Source organism: Oncorhynchus masou, chromosome 9 (assembly GCF_036934945.1).
Source record: "Oncorhynchus masou masou isolate Uvic2021 chromosome 9, UVic_Omas_1.1, whole genome shotgun sequence".
Classification (NCBI taxonomy): domain Eukaryota; kingdom Metazoa; phylum Chordata; class Actinopteri; order Salmoniformes; family Salmonidae; genus Oncorhynchus; species Oncorhynchus masou.
This window is the reverse complement of record NC_088220.1, coordinates 4,735,875-4,755,079: the sequence shown is the minus strand read 5'-3', so window position 1 is coordinate 4,755,079 and position 19,205 is coordinate 4,735,875. Positions and strand designations below refer to the sequence as shown.

The following is a 19,205-nucleotide window of genomic DNA, read 5'->3' as shown; positions in this document are numbered from 1 at the left end:
TCTAAGGCGATGTGAGACCACGGTCGAGAGGGAATGGGAAGCGGTCTGAGACGGCCGGCAGGAGGGGAGTTCCCGGATTTAGTCTGCGCGCAGACCGAACAAGCAGCGACAAAACGACGCGTGTCACGTTCCCGAGTGGGCCACCAAAAACGCTGGTGAATGGAAGCAAGCGTACCCCGAACGCCGGGGTGGCCGGCTAACTTGGCAGAGTGGGCCCACTGAAGAACGGCCAGACGAGTAGGAACGGGAACGAAAAGAAGGTTCCTAGGGCAAGCGCGCGGCGACGGAGTGTGAGTGAGTGCTTGCTTTACCTGCCTCTCAATTCCCCAGACAGTCAACCCGACAACACGCCCCTCAGGGAGAATCCCCTCGGGGTCGGTGGAGACTACTGAAGAACTGAAGAGACGAGATAAAGCATCAGGGTTGGTGTTCTTTGAGCCCGGACAATAAGAAATAACGAACTCGAAACGAGCGAAAAACAGAGCCCAATGAGCCTGACGCGCATTAAGTCATTTGGCTGAACGGATGTACTCAAGGTTCCTATGGTCAGTCCAAACGACAAAAGGAACGGTCGCCCCCTCCAACCACTGTCGCCATTCGCCTAGGGCTAAGCTGATGGCGAGCAGTTCGCGGTTTCCCACATCATAGTTACATTCTGATGGCGATAGGCGATGAGAAAAATACGCGCAAGGGTGGACCTTGCCGTCAGAGAGGGAGCGCTGAGAAAGAATGGCTCCCACGCCCACCTCTGACGCGTCAACCTCAACAACGAACTGTCTAGAGATGTCAGGTGTAACAAGAATAGGTGCGGATGTAAAACGATTCTTGAGAAGATCAAAAGCTCCCTGGGCGGAAACGGACCACTTAAAGCACGTCTTGACAGAAGTAAGGGCTGTGAGGGGAGCTGCCACCTGACCGAAATTACGGATGAAACAACGATAGAAATTCGCGAAGCCGAGAAAGCGCTGCAGCTTGACGCGTGACTTAGGAACGGGCCAATCAATGACAGCCTGGACCTTAGCGGGATCCATCTTAATGCCCTCAGCGGAAATAACGGAACCGAGAAAAGGGACAGAGGAGGCATGAAAAGTGCACTTCTCAGCCTTCACATAAAGACATTTCTCTAAAAGGCGCTGGAGGACGCGTCGAACATGCTGAACATGAATCGGGAGTGACGGTGAAAAAAATCAGGATATCGTCAATGTAAACGAAAACAAAGATGTTCAGCATGTCTCTCAGGACGTTGTTAACTAGTGCCTGAAAGACAGCTGGAGCGTTAACGAGGCCGAAAGGAAGAACCCGGTATTCAAAGTGCCCTAACGGAGTGTTAAACGCCGTCTTCCACTCGTCCCCCTCCCTGATGCGCACGAGATGGTAAGCTTTACGAAGGTCCAACTTGGTGAAAAACCTGGCTCCCTGCAGGATCTCGAAGGCTGAAGACATAAGAGGAAGCGGATAACGATTCTTAACTGTTATGTCATTCAGCCCTCGATAATCTATGCAGGGGCGCAGGGACCCGTCCTTCTTCTGAACAAAAAAAACCCCCGCTCCGGCGGGAGAGGAGGAGGAGACTATGGTACCGGCGTCGAGAGATACAGACAAATAATCCTCGAGAGCCTTACGTTCGGGAGCCGACAGAGAGTATAGTCTACCCCGGGGGGGAGTAGTTCCCGGAAGGAGATCAATACTACAATCATACAACCGGTGCGGAGGAAGAGAAGTGGCCCTGGAACGACTGAACACCGTGCGCAGATCGTGATACTCCTCCGGCACCCCTGTCAAATCACCAGGCTCCTCCTGTGAAGAAGAGACAGAGGAAACAGGAGGGATAGCAGACATTAAACAGGTCACATGACAAGAGACGTTCCAGGATAGGATAGAATTACTAGACCAATTAATAGAAGGATTATGGCGAACTAGCCAGGGATGGCCCAAAACAACAGGTGTAAAAGGTGAACGAAAAATTAAAAAAGAAATGGTTTTGCTATGATTACCAGAGACAGTGATGGTTAAAGGTAGCGTTTCACGCTGAATCTTGGGGAGAGAACTACCATTTAAAGCGAACAAGGCCGTGGGATCCCTTAACTGTCTGAGAGGAATGTCATGTTCCCGAGCCCAGGTCTCGTCCATAAAACAGCCCTCCGCCCCAGAGTCTATCAAGGCACTGCAGGAAGCTGATGAACCGGTCCAGCGGAGATGGACCGGAAAGGTAGTGCAGGATCTTGAAGGAGAGACCTGAGTTGTAGCGCTCACCAGTAGCCCTCCTCTTACTGATGAGCTCTGGCTTTTACTGGGCATGAAGTGACAAAATGACCAGCGGGGCCGCAGTAGAGACAGAGGCGGTTGGTGATTCTCCGTTCTTTCTCCTTAGCCGAGATGCGGATACCCCCCAGCTGCATAGGCTCAGAACCCGAGCCGGCGGAAGAAGGTGGCAGTGATGCGGAGAGGGGGGCAACGGAGAACGTGAGCTCCTTTCCACGAGCTCGGCGACGAAGATCAAACCGTCGCTCTATGCGAATAGCGAGTGCTATCAAGGAGTCCATGCTGGAAGGAACCTCCCGGGAGAGAATCTCATCCTTAACCTCGGCGAGGAGACCCTCCAGAAAACGAGCGAGCAAAGCCGGCTCGTTCCAGTCACTAGAGGCAGCAAGAGTGCGAAACTCAATAGAATAATCCGTTATGGATCGATTCCCTTGACATAGGGAAGACAGGGCCCTGGAAGATTCCTCCCCAAAAACAGAATGGTCAAAAACCCGTATCATCTCCTCCTTAAAGTCCTGATACTGGTTAATACACTCAGCCCTCGCCTCCCAGATTGCCGTGCCCCACTCACGCGCCCGTCCGGTAAGGAGAGAAATGACGTAGGCGATGCGAGCTGTGCTCCTGGAGTAAGTGTTGGGCTGGAGAGAAAACACCACATCACACTGAGTGAGGAATGAGCGGCATTCAGTGGGCTCCCCAGAGTAACACGGCGGGTTATTGATTCTGGGCTCCGGAGACTCGGAAACCCTGGAAGTGGCCGGTGGATCGAGGCGGAGATGGTGAATCTGTCTTGTGAGGTCGGAGACTTGGGCGGCCAGGGTCTCAACGGCATGTCGAGCAGCAGACAATTCCTCCTCGTGTCTGCCTAACATCGCTCCCTGGATCTCGACGGCTGAGTGAAAAGGATCCGGAGTCGCTGGGTCCATTTCTGGTCAGATTCTTCTGTTGTGCACTTGAGTGAGGACCCAAAAGCGGTTTAACAAAAACAGAGTTCTTTAATGAGAACACAGGAAAGACATAGATCCTCTTCAGACGTTGATATTGGCAAAAATAGACAACCCGCAGAGAGGGTGACAAATGAAACATAAAGTCCCTCTGATAAATAACAAGAGAGTCCCCTTCTTAGCAGCAGAGGAGAATAGCTGGGTTAGCGGCGACAGGCTGCAGGTCGCTCTGGGTCGGCGCGGGTCATAGAGGAACAGTGGTACCTGATCTCACGTGGCATCAGATGAACTGGACACAGTGCAAACGAAAGACAGTTAGTAGTGTACAGGATGCACCTGCCAGGCAGATTCCGACAGGATAGGACAAGGATGAAGCAAACGAGACGATAGCTTGCCTCTGGCATGAGAAACTCAAACGAGAATCTGACACCGAAAGTAGCAGGAACAGAGAGAGAAATAGAGACCTAATCAGAGGGGAAAAAGGGAACAGGTGGGGAAAGGGTGAACGAGGTAGTTAGAGGAGATGAGGAACAGCTGGAGAAGGAGAGAAAGAGAAGGTAACCTAATAAGACCAGCAGAGAGAGACAGAGTGAAGAGAAAGAACAGGAACAAGACATAATAAGACATGACACAGCCCATAGACAAAAGTGAAAAACGCGCAAAATCAGTCCCAATCAGTTATGTTTAACAATAAACATGTGAACAAACACGGTAAAAGCAAACCAGTCAACAAGAAACACGTAACACAAACAATTCCACACAAATACATAAATACATGTAGATTGATTGGGGAATGAAAACCAGGTGTGCAGAGAACAAGACAAAACAAATGGATAAATGAAAAACGTAGCGGCGATGGCTAGAAAGCTGGTGACGGCGACCGCCGAACACTGCCTGAACAAGGAGAGGAGTCGACTTCGGCGGAAGTCGTGATACCTGCCAAGAGAGTGCCGCCCACCAATACTCACAGACCAGTCAAGGAAGGCATTAATCAGAGAGGCAACAAAGAGACCAAAGATAACCCTGAAGGAGCTGCAAAGCTCTACCTCGGAGATTGGAGTATTTGTCCATAGGACCACTTTCAGCCGTACACTCCACAGAGCTGGGCTTTACGGAAGAGTGGCCAGAAAAAAAGTAATTGCTTAAAGAAAAATATAAGCAAACACATTTGGTGTTCGCCAAAAGGCATGTGGGAGACAACCCAAACATATGGAAGAAGGTACTCTGGTACTCTACTCTGGCGCAATCCCAACACCTCTCATCACCCCGAGAACACCATCTCCACAGTGAAGCATGATGGTGGCAGCATCATGCCGGGGACATGTTTTTCATCAGCATGGACTGGGAAACTGGTCAGAATTGAAGGAATGATGGACGGTGCTAAATACAGGGAATTTCTTGAGGGAAACGTGTTTCAGTCTTCCAGAGATTTGTGACTGGGACATAGGTTCACCTTCCAGCAGGACAATGACCCTGAGCATACTGCTAAAGCAAAACTTGAATGGTTTAACAATCCAATTGAGAATCTGTGGTATGACTTAAAGATTGCTGTATACCAGCGGAACCCATCCAACTTGAAGGAGCTGGAGCAGTTTTGCCTTGAAGAATGGGAATAATTCCCAGTGGCTGGATGTGCCAAGCTTATAGAAGACATAAGAGAGACCCCAAGAGACTTGCAAAAGGTGGCTCTAAGAAGTATTGACTTTGGGGGAATGAACAGTTATGCACGCTCAAGTCTTATTTCTTGTTTGTTTCATAATAACACATATTTTTCATCTTCAAAGTGGTAGGCATGTTGTGTACATCAAATGATATTAATAACAGCCAAAAAAATCTATGTTAATTCCAGGTGGTAAGGCAACGAAATAGGAAAAATGCTAAGGGGGGGTGAATACTTTGGCAAGCCACTGTAGCCTAGGCCTATGGCCTATAGTAATCAACACCACACTAACAGAACTTGATACTGAGCGTACAGCAGAGAATCAGGGATTGGGGGCATCATTGAGCACACATGAGATACTATAACAAGCAACTCATTATCAACCCCTTAGCGATATGACATTTAATCTAAGTTCAAATTTAAAATGGATGACCCTCCCCCATTTTCCTCTGGGTAATTGTGTACCTTTCGACCACTCCCTTTTCGTCAACAATGTATATGGATTTGAAGCTACCCCACCTAGCATCAGACTGACTGGTTCATTCTTTACTTACCTTAAAGATATGTAGCGACAGTAATGTAGTGACAGTACTTTAGTGACAGTATTGTAGTGACAGTAATGTAGTGACAGTAATGTAGTGACAGTAATGTTGTGACAGTGTTGTTGTGACAGTAATGTAGTGACAGTAATGTAGTGACAGTAATGTAGTGACAGTAATGTAGTGACAGTAATGTAGTGACAGTATTGTAGTGACAGTATTGTAGTGACAGTAATGTAGTGACAGTAATGTAGTGACAGTAATGTAGTGACAGTATTGTAGTGACAGTATTGTAGTGACAGTAATGTAGTGACAGTAATGTATTGACAGAATTGTTGTGTGTTCTGTGCAGGGCATGTTTTGATGAGCTTCAGACGAGTGGTGCCATCGTGTGGCTGGTGTTGGACTACCTGTGTGACGGTCTCTACATCTTGGACACAGCCGTCAGGCTACGCACAGGTCAGAGGTCAATTCTCCACAATTTGTTTCTGTCGTGTTTCTGTTCTCTTTCTTTGATTCCTCACGCCCCGTGTTCTCACCCCCCTGAAAGAGTCTGTCTGCCTACCCTGAGTCTGTCTGCCTACCCTGAGTCTGTCTGCCTACCCTGAGTCTGTCTGCCTACCCTGAGTCTGTCTGCTTACCCTGAGTCTGTCTGCCTACCCTGAGTCTGTCTGCCTACCCTGAGTCTGTCTGCCTACCCTGAGTCTGTCTGCCTACCCTGAGTCTGTCTGCCTACCCTGAATCGGTCTGCCTACCCTGAGCCTGTGCCCTAACACTGACTGTGTAACTCTATCTGTTTGTTTATCAGGTTTCCTGGAGCAGGGTCTGTTGGTGAAGGACCTCTCTAAGCTGAGAGACAGTTATCTGAAGACGGTTCAGTTTAAACTAGACCTGTTGTCTATCCTGCCTACTGACCTGTTCTACCTATCTCTGGGAATACACACTCCTCTCCTCCGCTTCAACAGACTGCTGCGGTTCAACCGCATGTTCGAGTTTTTCGACCGTACAGAGACCAGGACCAGTTACCCCAACGCCTTCCGCATCACTAACCTGGTCCTTTACATACTGGTACGTGCACACACACGCACACACACACACACTGGTGAGAGATATGTTGTACACACACAAACTAACACATTTACACACACAAGCATGCATGTGTAACCAAGTTGAATTAGTTAAACTAACAGCTCAGCTAAAAATACCACCACCTGCGCCATTTTTTGGTGGCGCAGCTGTCTAAAGTGTTTCAAACAGGGTGGTCACATGGGTTTGCGAGGCTGAGGATTCAACATGGCATACCAGTTTGGAAGGAAGCTATACTGATAAGCAAACAGCATTAAGCCAGTATATAAACACACACAGACTCTAACATCAAAAAGGAGCTGATCGTGGACAACAGGAAAAGGGGGAGCGAGCACACCCATATCCACATCATTGGGGTTGTATTAGTTTCTCAGTGTCCACATTATTAAGGAATTATCATGGTCCACACACACCCACACAGTTGTGAAGAGGGCACAACAGCGCCTCGTCCCTCTCACGAGGCTGAAAATATTGGCATGGGCCCTCGGATCTTCACAAGATTCTACAGTTGCATCTTGACTAGCTGCGCCACCGCTTGGTATGGCAACAGCAATGCCCCCAACCGTAAGGCGCTGTTGTGACAGTAATGATGTGACTTCAAAGGGTGGTGTGAACGGCCCAGTACATCACTGGGAAGGTGGTGTGAACGGTCCAGTACATCACTGGGAATGTGGTGTGAATGACCCAGTACATCACTGGGAAGGTGGTGTGATCGACCCAGTACATCACTGGGAAGGTGGTGTGATTGACCCAGTACATCACTGGGCCCGAGTTCCCTTCCATCCAGTACTTCTATACCAGGGGGAGAGTCCAGTCACCCAACAGGACCCTGAACAGTTTCTACCCCCAAGCCATAGACTGCTAAATAGCTCATCAAACGGCTACCTCGGAGTACCTGCATTGACCCTTTTTCCAGCTAACTCTTTTACACTGACTCTACCCACACACTCACACATACATACACACATACATATACTGACACCCCAACACACACACACTTGAGTAATTTAGCAGACCCTCGTATTCATAGTGATTTACAAGTGCAATTAGGGTTAAGTGCCTTGCTCATGGGCACATCGGCAGATTTCTTACAAACCAGCAACCTTTCGGTTACTGGCCCAACACTCCTGACTGCTAGGCTACCTATCATTGGATTTAGGGTAAAAGTTGGATGAAAAAAATACTGAAATGCCCTTACGTTGATGACTTTTTGCAAATCCAATGAGTAATCTAATACCCTGAGTCTGTCTGCCACTGATTCAACATTATTGCATAGATTTGAGGGGTTGAAATGTCCAGGAAACAATCTTGATTCAACCATTTTTTTGCCCAGTGGGTTGTTGGAAAAGGACCCATAAGTTAGCTTTTCCTGTTAGTCTGTTAGTCTGATTACCTGTTGACTAATTCATCTTGATTTGATTTAACCCTGCTGTCTCTCCTCCAGGTGATAATCCATTGGAACGCCTGTATGTACTACTCCTTCTCCAAGGCCCTGGGACTGGGGTCTGACTCCTGGGTGTATCCCAACCAGACAACTCTGTCGCGGGGTTACATCTACTGCCTCTACTGGTCCACCCTCACCCTCACCACCATAGGAGAGACACCACCACCCGTACGAGATGAGGAGTTCCTCTTTGTGGTCTTTGACTTCCTGGTGAGTGTATAATGTAACCGTATACCATATACCCTATTCCATAGATAGTGTACCATTTTATTTCTGACAAGGAACCAATTGACCTAGATAGTGGATTACTTTATGGCTGACATTGAACCCTATTCCCTAGATAGTGCACTACTTTGTCTGACATGGAACCCTGTTCCCTAGATAGCGGACTACTTTGTCTGACATGGAACCCTGTTCCCTAGATAGTACAGTACCAAGGCTATTGAGTCAATAAGAATACAGTGATTGACAGAGTCGAAAGCCTTGGTCAGGTTGATGAAGACGTTTGCACAGTATTGTCTTTTATCGATGGCGGTTATGATATTGTTTAGGACCTTGAGCGTGGCTGAGGTGCACCCATGACCAGCTCTGAAACCAGATTGCATAGCGGAGAGGTATGGTGGGATTCGAAATGGTCAGTAATCTGTTTGTTGACTTGGCTTTCGAAGACCTTAGAAAGGCAGGGTAGGATAGATATATGTCTGTAGCAGTTTGGGTCTAGAGTGTCTTGCACTTTGAAGAGGGGGATGGCCGCAGCTGCTTTCCAATCTTTGGGGATCTCAGATGATACGAAAGAGAGGTTGAACAGGCTAGTAATAGGGGTTGCAACAATTTCGGTGGATCATTTTAGAAAGAGATGATCCAGATTGTCTAGCCCGGCTGATTTGTTGGGTTCCAGATTTTGCAGCTCTTACAGAACATCAGCTGTCTGGATTTGGGTGAAAGAGAAGTGGGGAGGCTTGGGCAAGTTGCTGTGGGGCTGATGACATGTTGGCCGGGGTAGGGGTAGCCAGGTGGAAAGCATGGCCAGCCGTAGAAAAATGCTTATTGAAATGATCGATTGTCGTAGATTTATCGGTGGTGACAATGTTTCCTATCCTCTGTGCAGTGGGCAGCTGGGAGGAGGTGCTCTTATTCTCCATGGACTTTACAGTGTCCCAAAGAGGTAGAGACCCCTTATCTTGGTGTTAGGTGCAGAGGAATCCTCTTATCTTGGTGTACTCTGCAGCGCAGCTAAGACCTGTGTTAACCCTAACAAGCTGCTTATTACTTTCAGTCTGCTATTGTGTGGTGATGTTCTGGCCCAAACACCACAAAGCAAGCTCAAAACTATGCCCAAACTGCGGTGAGTCCGTAAGGAAGAATTCAAATGCGGTGGCTAATGACATTTGTGATTTGTGTGATCTTAAAGTGTGGAGATATCCAACACTTGTTATATGATGAATCTGTACAGTCTCAAAGTAACATTTCGCTTGTTTGCAATGTATGCTGGGTAAATGTGGTTCCAAACATTGGAATGCTGGACACAAGCAGGGATGATGAGTGAAATCTAGATGAGATAGTCGATGTATCAGTAGTGGGCACAGAAGATGACATGTTTGACTGCTTCAATCAGAGGTCTTCACTTTATCCATGTGAACGCACGGAGCCTGCTGCCGAAATTAGAGGAATTAAACCTCCTGGCTTCTAACACCCATGCTTCAGTAGTTGCTGTGACTGATAATTGATGGGTCAACTGAGGACAATGAGGTTGAGCCACCAGGTTTTAGTATTTATAGAATTATCTGAAACTGAAACGGTGGCAGTGTGTTTTTACTAGGAAGAATGTGCATTTTAACCCTCGTTCAGATCTGAAAATGGATGGTCTTGAGGTTGTATGTGTAGAAACACTTCTTCCTGAATATCGTCCTGTACTTGTTGGTCTGTGCTATCGGCCTCTTAAGCAGAATCATTTCCATGATTGGATTGAATTGCTGTGATCACAATGTATTGACTGATTGAGAATGTATTCTGCTTGGTGGTTTTAATACAAATGTGCAGTTACCACCACAGAGACGTACACTAGTAAATACCCTGTATGACTTTAATCAGTTATTTGGACTTAAACAACTGATTGTTGAGCCAACCCGGATGTGTATTGACAGAAAATCAACTTTGGATTTGATTATTGTATCAGACCAAGAGAACATCTGTCAGTCAGGAGTCTTAAATATTGGTTTTAGTGATTATATGGTATCCTGCTGTACCCGTAAGACATCCAAAATGCTACTTAAGCCAGGTAATAACTACATGGTTTTAGTGATTATATGGTATCCTACTGTACCCGTAAGACATCCAAAATGCTACTTGAGCCAGGTAATAACTACATGGTTTTAGTGATTATATGGTATCCTGCTGTACCTGTAAGACATCCAAAATGCTACTTGAGCCAGGTAATAACTACATGGTTTTAGTGATCATATGGTATCCTGCTGTACCCGTAAGACATCCAAAATGCTACTTAAGCCAGGTAATAACTACATGGTTTTAGTGATTATATGGTATCCTGCTGTACCTGTAAGACATCCAAAATGCTACTTGAGCCAGGTAATAACTACATGGTTTTAGTGATCATATGGTATCCTGCTGTACCCGTAAGACATCCAAAATGCTACTTAAGCCAGGTAATAACTACATGGTTTTAGTGATTATATGGTATCCTACTGTACCCGTAAGACATCCAAAATGCTACTTAAGCCAGGTAATAACTACATGGTTTTAGTGATTATATGGTATCCTACTGTACCCGTAAGACATCCAAAATGCTACTTAAGCCAGGTAATAACTACATGGTTTTAGTGATTATATGGTATCCTACTGTACCCGTAAGACATCTAAAATTCTACTTGAGCCAGGTAATAACTACATGAAGGTACGGTCTATGACACAATACTCAATGGAACGTTTTGTAGAAGGACTTTTGGATTGGTCTCATGCACTGTGATGTCACGTACCTCAACTAACCTGTACCCCCACACACTGACTCGGTTCTAGTGCCCCCTGTATATAGACTCATTATTGTTATGTTACTGTGTTACTTTTTATGATTTTTTTATTTAGTCTATTGGGTAAATATTTTCTTAACTATTCTTGAACTGCACTGTTAAGGGCTTGGAAGTAAGTATTTCACGGTTGTTGTATTCGGCGCATGTGACAAATTAAAGTTTGATGTTGATCAAGCTTGGTATCTTTTTAAAGATCTGTTTCTGTCTGCACTCAACTCTCTGACTCCAATGAAACAAATTAGAATCAAACAGCAGTCAGGGAAATGGATCACTTGGAAGATCTTAGAACTCATAAGGAAAAGGGAATAGCCACCTGACCAGATTCAGAAGGACAAATCTACTTCAAGATTATGATGGTTAAAGTAACTGTAGAAACAGGCAAGATACAAAATGGATAAGGCCAAATCCTAACATTACATAGACACTGTGAATGACACCTTACATCAGCCTCGTAAAATGTGGAACATTTTCAAAGACATTGGCTCAAAAGCTCCCCAAACGGTAAAATCCTGTAGTATTGGCCTGGATATTGATGATGTTTCATGTTATGACCAGGCAAAGGTTGCTAATTACATTAACCCATTTTTAACCACTATAGCCTCATCTCTGGTTAAGAAGTAACCCAGCTGCTCTGGACGCTATGGCCAGTCTTTATTATCAACTTTTACCACAGTAAAGGATCACTAATGATTTGTTTGAGATATGCATGGTAACAGAGGACAACATTTCCAATCTACTATGCTTAATGAGCACCAACAAAGCAACTGGGCTGGATAACCTTCCTGCAAGATTCATAAAGGATAATGGTGGTGTCACTGCTAAAATTATAACTCATATTGTAAACCTTTCTATTACTAGTGGTACGTTTCCCAAGTATCTCAAAACAGCCCGGATGGGTCCACTCCACAAGAAGAGCAGTAAAACAAATGTAGGAAACTACAGGTCCGTGTCAATCCTCAGAACCTTATCCAAAGTTTCAATCAACTTGAAGGATAACTTCTGGAGAACAATCTTCTTCATGAACTCCAGTCTGACTTTAGAACAGCTCATTCCACTGATACTTGCCTTATCCACCTTTTTGACCACATTAAGCAGGAAAGTGAGAAGTGAAACTATACAGCTATGATCATGCTAGAGTTGTGGAAAGATTTTGACTCTGTGGACCAATGATATTCTCCTGATGAAACTGAAATGCATGGGTCTAAATGATGTAGCAGTGAATTGGTTTAGGTCTTATCTGACCAACAGAACACAAGTATGTAATGTTGGTGATGTCAGAGGCCAAAGAAATATCCTGTGGAGTACCACAGGGATCCATTTTAGGGCCTCTCTCATTTCTAATATATGTTAATGATATGCCAGATACAGTAAAGTCCTGCTTTATGCTGATGACTCGGCCATACTGGTATCAGGGAAGGACACAGTTTACATAGAGGAGACCCTGAGCAAGGGATTGCATTTTGTTAGAGGTGGGTTGACTGACAACAAATTGTCACTGCATTTGGGATAAACTGAACTAATTTTGTTTGGAACAAAACGTAGATTGCTTAGGGCTGACAAGATAAAAGTAAACCGTTTAGGCAAGGAGAATGAATCTTAAATAAGTGTAAATTATCATAGTTTGTCTCCAAATCAATCCCTTTCTGAAGACCTGATTGCTTCTCAAAAGATTTCTAAAATGGCGAACAAATTTACATTTTGATATAGTAACACTAGATATTTCAACATTAAAGTTAAGAAACTGCTTGTCTCAACTTTGATTCAGTGTCAACTTGATTATGCCTGCTCTGCTGGGCTATAAAAACAGCTGAAAAAGAGAATGCAGGTCATGCAAAATAATATTATCAGGTAAACCCCTAGTACCCATATAATGTTATCAGGTATATGCTGAATGTCCGTCCGTCCCCCAGGACCCACATAATGGTTTCAGGTATATGCTGAATGCACCCCCCCCCCCAGGACCCACATAATGTTATCAGGTATACGCTGAATGCCCCCAGGACCCCCAGGACCCACATAATGTTATCAGGTATATGCTGAATGTCCCCCCCCCAGGACCCACATAATGTTATCAGGTATATGCTGAATGTCCGTCCGTCCCCCAGGACCCACATACTGGTTTCAGGTATATGCTGAATGTCCATCCCCCCACATAGGGGTGCAGGACCCACATAGGGGTACAGGAGGTGGGCTTATTGCCTTTGTAGTCCTTTGGACCAACTTAATTATATGTATGATATCATAAATTATCGTACCCCAGGTTATATGAAAAACCACATCGACATGGTCCATAACCAACACAGTCACAATACCAGATCTAGTGTTATGTCTTGTAAAATCCCAAGAGTAAACTCTACAGCGAGGAGCAGGTTTTTTCTATTCAGGCATTTGTATATGGAATAGCTTCCTCTTGGAGATCAAGCAAAGATAAAGTAGAAATAGCTTTAAAAAGCAGGCAAAGGTTTTCATTTGGACAAGGTTGTCTCAGTAAGAGAATCTGCTCCACTGCCCCTTGTGCCACTACTGCTGGTCAGGTGTATTCATATGAATGATAGGTATGATGGGCAATTATAGATTGTTTTTTAAGGTCGAAATGTGAAATGAATATGGTTGATTTTTAAGGTTAGGGACAATTACAGCGAATAGTGACACTTTTAAACATGTCAATATAAATTTATGTATTTATGTTTATTTGTAATTTAGTCTTGCCTTTTAATCATTATATGTGTTATTGTTTTTACCATCGACGACCACTTTGGAAACAACCGTGTAAATTAATACATTCAAGTGATATCCTCTGGGTCCACATTGTATATTTTGTCATATGTCTGTCACTCAAAATGAATAATATTAAAATCAATATCCTAGATAGCGCTCTCTATTCCCTAGATAGCGCTCCCTATTCCCTAGATAGTGCTCTCTATTCCCTAGATAGTGCTCTCTATTCCCGAGATAGTACACCTTATTCCCCAGATCACGTATACTCTTAGGAAAAAGTGTTCCAAAATGGTCCTTTTTGTTTCCAGGGAGAATCCTTTTTTTGGTTCCAGGTAGAACCCTCTGTGGAAACTTTCACATATTGGGTGTCTTAATCCTAGAATATTAACATATTGGGTGTTTTAATACTAGACTATTAACATATTGGGTGTCTTAATCCTAGAATATTAACATATTGGGTGTTTTAATCCTAGAATATTAACATATTGGGTGTTTTAATCCTAGAATATTAACATAATGGGTGTTTTAATCCTAGAAAATTAACATATTGGGGGTTTTAATCCTAGAATATAAACATGTTGGGTATGCTTATTTTAGGTGGGCGTGTTGATCTTCGCCAGCATCGTGGGGAACGTGGGAGCCATGATCTCCAATATGAACGCTACGCGGGCAGAGTTCCAGAGCCGCATCGACCAGGTCAAACACTACATGCAGTTCAGACACGTCAGCCGTGACCTGGAGCACCGTGTCATTCGCTGGTTCGACTACCTCTGGACCAATCAGAAGGCGGTAGACGAACAGGAAGTTCTGAAGAGCCTGCCCAATAAACTGAGGGCTGAGATCGCTATCAATGTGCACCTGGAAACTTTAAAGAAGGTCGAACACACACATGCACAGACACACACGCACACACACCCACAAACACATACTCGCACACACTTGTTGTCCCATCTCCTCGCCTCCCTCTCTTTCTCTCTCCCCGTCTTTCGAGGTATGCAACTTCCATGACTGTGAGGAAGTAGAGTTGGCATTGAAGCTGTTTCTGCTTCTCTCTTTCGCTCTCTCTCTCTCTCGCTCTCTCTCTCTCACTCTCTCTCTCTCTGCCTCTCTCACGGCCTCTCCCTCGGACTGCCTGCCTGCCTCTCTCTTCTCCTCCTCTCTCTCTCTGTTCCCCCCTCTCCCCCACTCCTCTAGGTGCGTATCTTCCAGGACTGTGAAGCAGGCCTGCTAGTAGAGTTGGTATTGAAGCTGCGTCCCCAGGTCTTCTCTCCAGGAGATTATATCTGTCGTAAAGGAGATATTGGGAAGGAGATGTACATTATTAAAGATGGCCGCCTGGCGGTGGTGGGAGATGATGGAGCTACTCAGCTGGCCATGCTCACTTCAGGAAGCTGCTTCGGGGAGATCAGGTAGGTGGGAGTGGGGGTGGGAGTGTGTGCACGACTGTGGGTGTTTCTGTCTAATTGTTGTTACATAAATACTATAATGTTTGTGTGTTTTCCTCTGTCAGCATCCTGAACATCCGGGGCAGTAAGATGGGAAACAGGAGAACAGCTAACATCCGTAGCCTTGGTTACTCTGACCTGTTCTGTCTGTCTAAGAGAGATCTGACCGAGGCACTCAGCGACTTCCCTCATGCAAGAACCCAGTTGGAGCAGAGGGGGCGGGATATCCTCAGGAAGGAGGGGCTACTGGATGAAGTGGGAGGAGATAGCCTGGGAGTGGAGGAAATGGAGGAGAAGGTGTGTGTTTGTTTGTTTGTAAGGAAGCACAACATGTATAGCAAGATGATTGAGGTGGACACATTAAAGACCTATGTGTTTCCTGAATGGCCCCATAGGACTCTAACCTCAAGGAGTGCCCCCATAGGACTCTAACCTCAAGGAGTGCCCCCATAGGACTCTAACCTCAAGGAGTGTCCCCATAGGACTCTAGCCTCAAGGAGTGCCCCCATAGCACTCTAACCTCAAGGTGTGCACTGCTAAGAGTATACGGAATACTAATTTTCCTCATGGGCCTCACATGGAAGAGTGTGTGAACCGAGTGTTTGAACTGTGTACAGAATTATAATACTAATCATCATCATCTTAACTACTGTCCTCTTATAGGTGGAGAAGTTGGAGGCGTGTGTGGATCGTCTCCAGACGCGGTTGGCACGTTTACAAATGGAGTATGCCACCGCGCAGCAACGTCTGAAGCAGCGAATCACGGCTCTGGAACACAGCGTCGGCACCACGGTTACCGTCGGAAGCGGTTTCCTGTCCGACGCCGATGGTAATGAGAGTGGCGGTGACGACGGAGCACGCAGTGAGATCAACATCAGACTGTGACAACGCTGTATCGCCATAGAGACAGCTGGAAGAGCGTTTATCTTATTTACTCTGTTTTATTTAGTTAGATTTAATATTTTGTGTTAGATTTGATATCTGTTGTTGTTGTTGTTTTTGTCTGTCAGCAGGGTGTCGCTGTGTTTAATGATGGTGTAACGCTGAGTCTACCTGTAAGCTACTGTATGTTCAACAATGTAAAAACAAAACTGTCTCTTGAAAAACACCTTAAATTCCTGTTCATGACAATCCAAATAATAACTTCCAATAGTTTTTTTTTACTTGATGGTTATTTTTTGAAATAACAGAGCTCTCTACCAGGCGGTTGAGAAGTCAACAGGAAATAACAGAGCTCTCTACCAGGCGGTTGAGAAGTCAACAGGAAATAACAGAGCTCTCTCTGCCAGGCGGTTGAGAAGTCAACAGGAAATAACAAAGCTCTCTACCAGGCAGGTGAGAAGTCAACAGGAAATGACAGAGCTCTCTACCAGGCAGTTGAGAAGTCAACAGGAAATAACAGAGCTGTGATACAGACTGGATTTGAACCGGGATTGTAGTGATGTAGTTTTGCACTGAGATGCAGTGCCTTAGACCGCTGCTCCACATACATATCAGTACATACACACAACAAGTAGGTCACATGGAGGAGAGTTGTTGTGCCATGAGGGAAAGGGAAAGGGGGATACCTTGTCAGTTGTACAACTGAATGCATTCAACTGAAATGAGTTGTTTTATTCGTTTTTGAAACCAGGTATGCTGTTCACTATATAAGAAGGGAGTCCCATGCACTCATGGCTCTGTATAATACTGTATGTTTCCTTGAATTTGAGACCCCTGATGGCATGTTTGCTGGGATAAGTGTGTGTGTCAGTGCTGTGTGGAAGTTGACTATGCAAACAATTTTGAATTTCCTTCACATTAATGTTTCTTATAAAAACAAGATGTGACGCAGTCAGTCTTCCTCGACTCTTAGCCGAGAGAGACTGGCATGCACGGTGTTGATACAGTATAGCCATCTGATTACGATGAATAGCAAGACGTGCAGCTCTATTCTGGATCAGCTGCAGCTTAACTAGGTATTTTATTGCAGCACTTGACCATATGACTGGACAATAATCAAGATAAGGAAAAACTAGAGCCTGCAGAACTTGCTTTGTGGTGTGTGGTGTCAAAAAAGCAAAGCATTTTTTCTCCCCATCTTTACAACCATTGAATCAATATATTTTGACCATGACGGTTTACAATTTAAGGTAATATCAAGTAATTTAGTCTCCTCAATTTGTTCAGCCACACCATTCATTACCAGATTCACCTGAGGGTCTAGAACTGAAAAGGAATTATTTGTACCAAATACAATACTCTTAGTTTTACAGATGTTCAGGACCAGTTTATTACTGGCCACCCATTCCAAAACAGAGCTCAACTCTTTGTAAAGGGTTTAAGTCAAATCAAATCAAATTTATTTATATAGCCCTTCGTACATCAGCTGATATCTCAAAGTGCTGTACAGAAACTCAGCCTAAAACCCCAAACAGCAAGCAATGCAGGTGTAGAAGCACGGTGGTTAGGAAAAACTCCCGAGAAAGGCCAAAACCTAGGAAGAAACCTAGAGAGGAACCAGGCTATGTGGGGTGGCCAGTCCTCTTCTGGCTGTGCCGGGTAGAGATTATAACAGAACATGGCCAAGATGTTCAAATGTTCATAAATGACCAGCATGGTCGAATAATAATAAGGTAGAACAGTTGAAACTGGAGCAGCAGCACGGCCAGGTGGACTGGGGACAGCAAGGAGTCATCATGTCAGGTAGTCCTGGGGCATGGTCCTACGGCTCAGGTCCTCCGAGAGAGAGAAGGAGAGAATTAGAGAACGCACACTTAGATTCACACAGGACACCGAATTGGACAGGAGAAGTACTCCAGATATAACAAACTGACCCCAGCCCCCGACACATAAACTACTGCAGCATAAATACTGGAGGCTGAGACAGGAGGGGTCAGGAGACATTAAGTGACTTAATCTGTGGTTGCTGATGGGTATATGGTTGAATCATCAGTATACATACACACACATGTTTTGTTTAATGCCAGTGTCAGGTCATTGGTAAAAAATAGAAATAGAGGGCCTAGAGAGCTGCCCTGCGGTACACCCCACTTTAAATGTTTGACATTAGAGAAGCTTCCATTAAAGAAAACCCTCTGTTCTATTAGATAGCTCTCAGTCCACAATATGGCAGAGGTTGAAAACCCATAACACACGCTTTCTCATTATTGATCATAGGTTATAGTATATTGTTGACAATTCAATAATACTTTTCATCAAAATAAGTATATAAAAAAAGTACCTTATTCTTAGTCTACCTTTTATTGACATATTATAACGGTTTTCTTGTGGTGAAGGAGAGGCGGACCAAAACGCAGCGTGGTGGTTATTCATGGTTCTTTAATATAGACACTATACATGAATAAACTAACAAAACAAGAAATGTGAACAAACCGAAACAGCCCTATCCGAAACAGAGACAGGAACAATCACCCACAAAACCCAACACCAAACAGGCTACCTAAATATGGTTCCCAATCAGAGACAATGACTAACACCTGCCTCTGATTGAGAGGCATATCAGGGCAAACATAGAAATAGACAAACTAGACATGTAACATAGAATGCCCACTCAGATCACACCCTGACCAAACAAAACATAGAAACATACAAAGCAAACTATGGTCAGGGTGTGTACCCCCCCCCCCCCAAGGTGCGGACTCCGGCCGCAAAACCTGAACCTATTGGGGAGGGTCTGGGTGGGCATCTGTCCGCGGTGGCGGCTCTGGTGCTGGACGTGGCCCCCACTTCACCATAGTCTTAGTCCGCCACCTTGTCCGCTTCTGTGGCCTTCTAACCACGGCAACCCTTCTAAATGACCACACTGGACAGAGGGGCAGCTCGGGACAGAGTGGCAGAAGCTCTGGCTCAGGACAGAGGGGCGGAAGCTTGGGACAGAGGGGCGGAAGCTCGGGACAGAGGGGCGGAAGCTCGGGGCTGAGGGGCTCTGGCGCCTCTGGGCTGAGGGGCTCTGGCGCCTCTGGGCTGGCGGGAGACTCCGGCAGCGCTGTAGAGGAGGAAGGCTCCGACAGCGCTGAACAGGCGGGAGACTCCGGCAGCGCTGGAGCGGTGGAAGGCTCCG

The 19,205-nt window shown here is 45.4% G+C and overlaps 1 protein-coding gene across 1 annotated transcript in view; it reads left to right on the top strand.

Moving 5' to 3' along the window:
* The window catches only part of LOC135545445 (cyclic nucleotide-gated cation channel-like), a 56,855-nt gene extending 40,550 nt beyond the window's left edge, over positions 1-16,305 (top strand). The window contains exons 5-11 of the mRNA XM_064973065.1: positions 5,758-5,864; positions 6,214-6,473; positions 7,936-8,145; positions 14,295-14,573; positions 14,892-15,106; positions 15,208-15,439; positions 15,806-16,305. Of these exons, the coding sequence (XP_064829137.1) occupies positions 5,758-5,864; positions 6,214-6,473; positions 7,936-8,145; positions 14,295-14,573; positions 14,892-15,106; positions 15,208-15,439; positions 15,806-16,027 (1,525 nt within the window). The 3' untranslated portion in view covers positions 16,028-16,305. The remainder of the gene's footprint in view (positions 1-5,757; positions 5,865-6,213; positions 6,474-7,935; positions 8,146-14,294; positions 14,574-14,891; positions 15,107-15,207; positions 15,440-15,805) is intronic.
* The last annotated feature ends 2,900 nt before the right edge of the window (positions 16,306-19,205 follow it).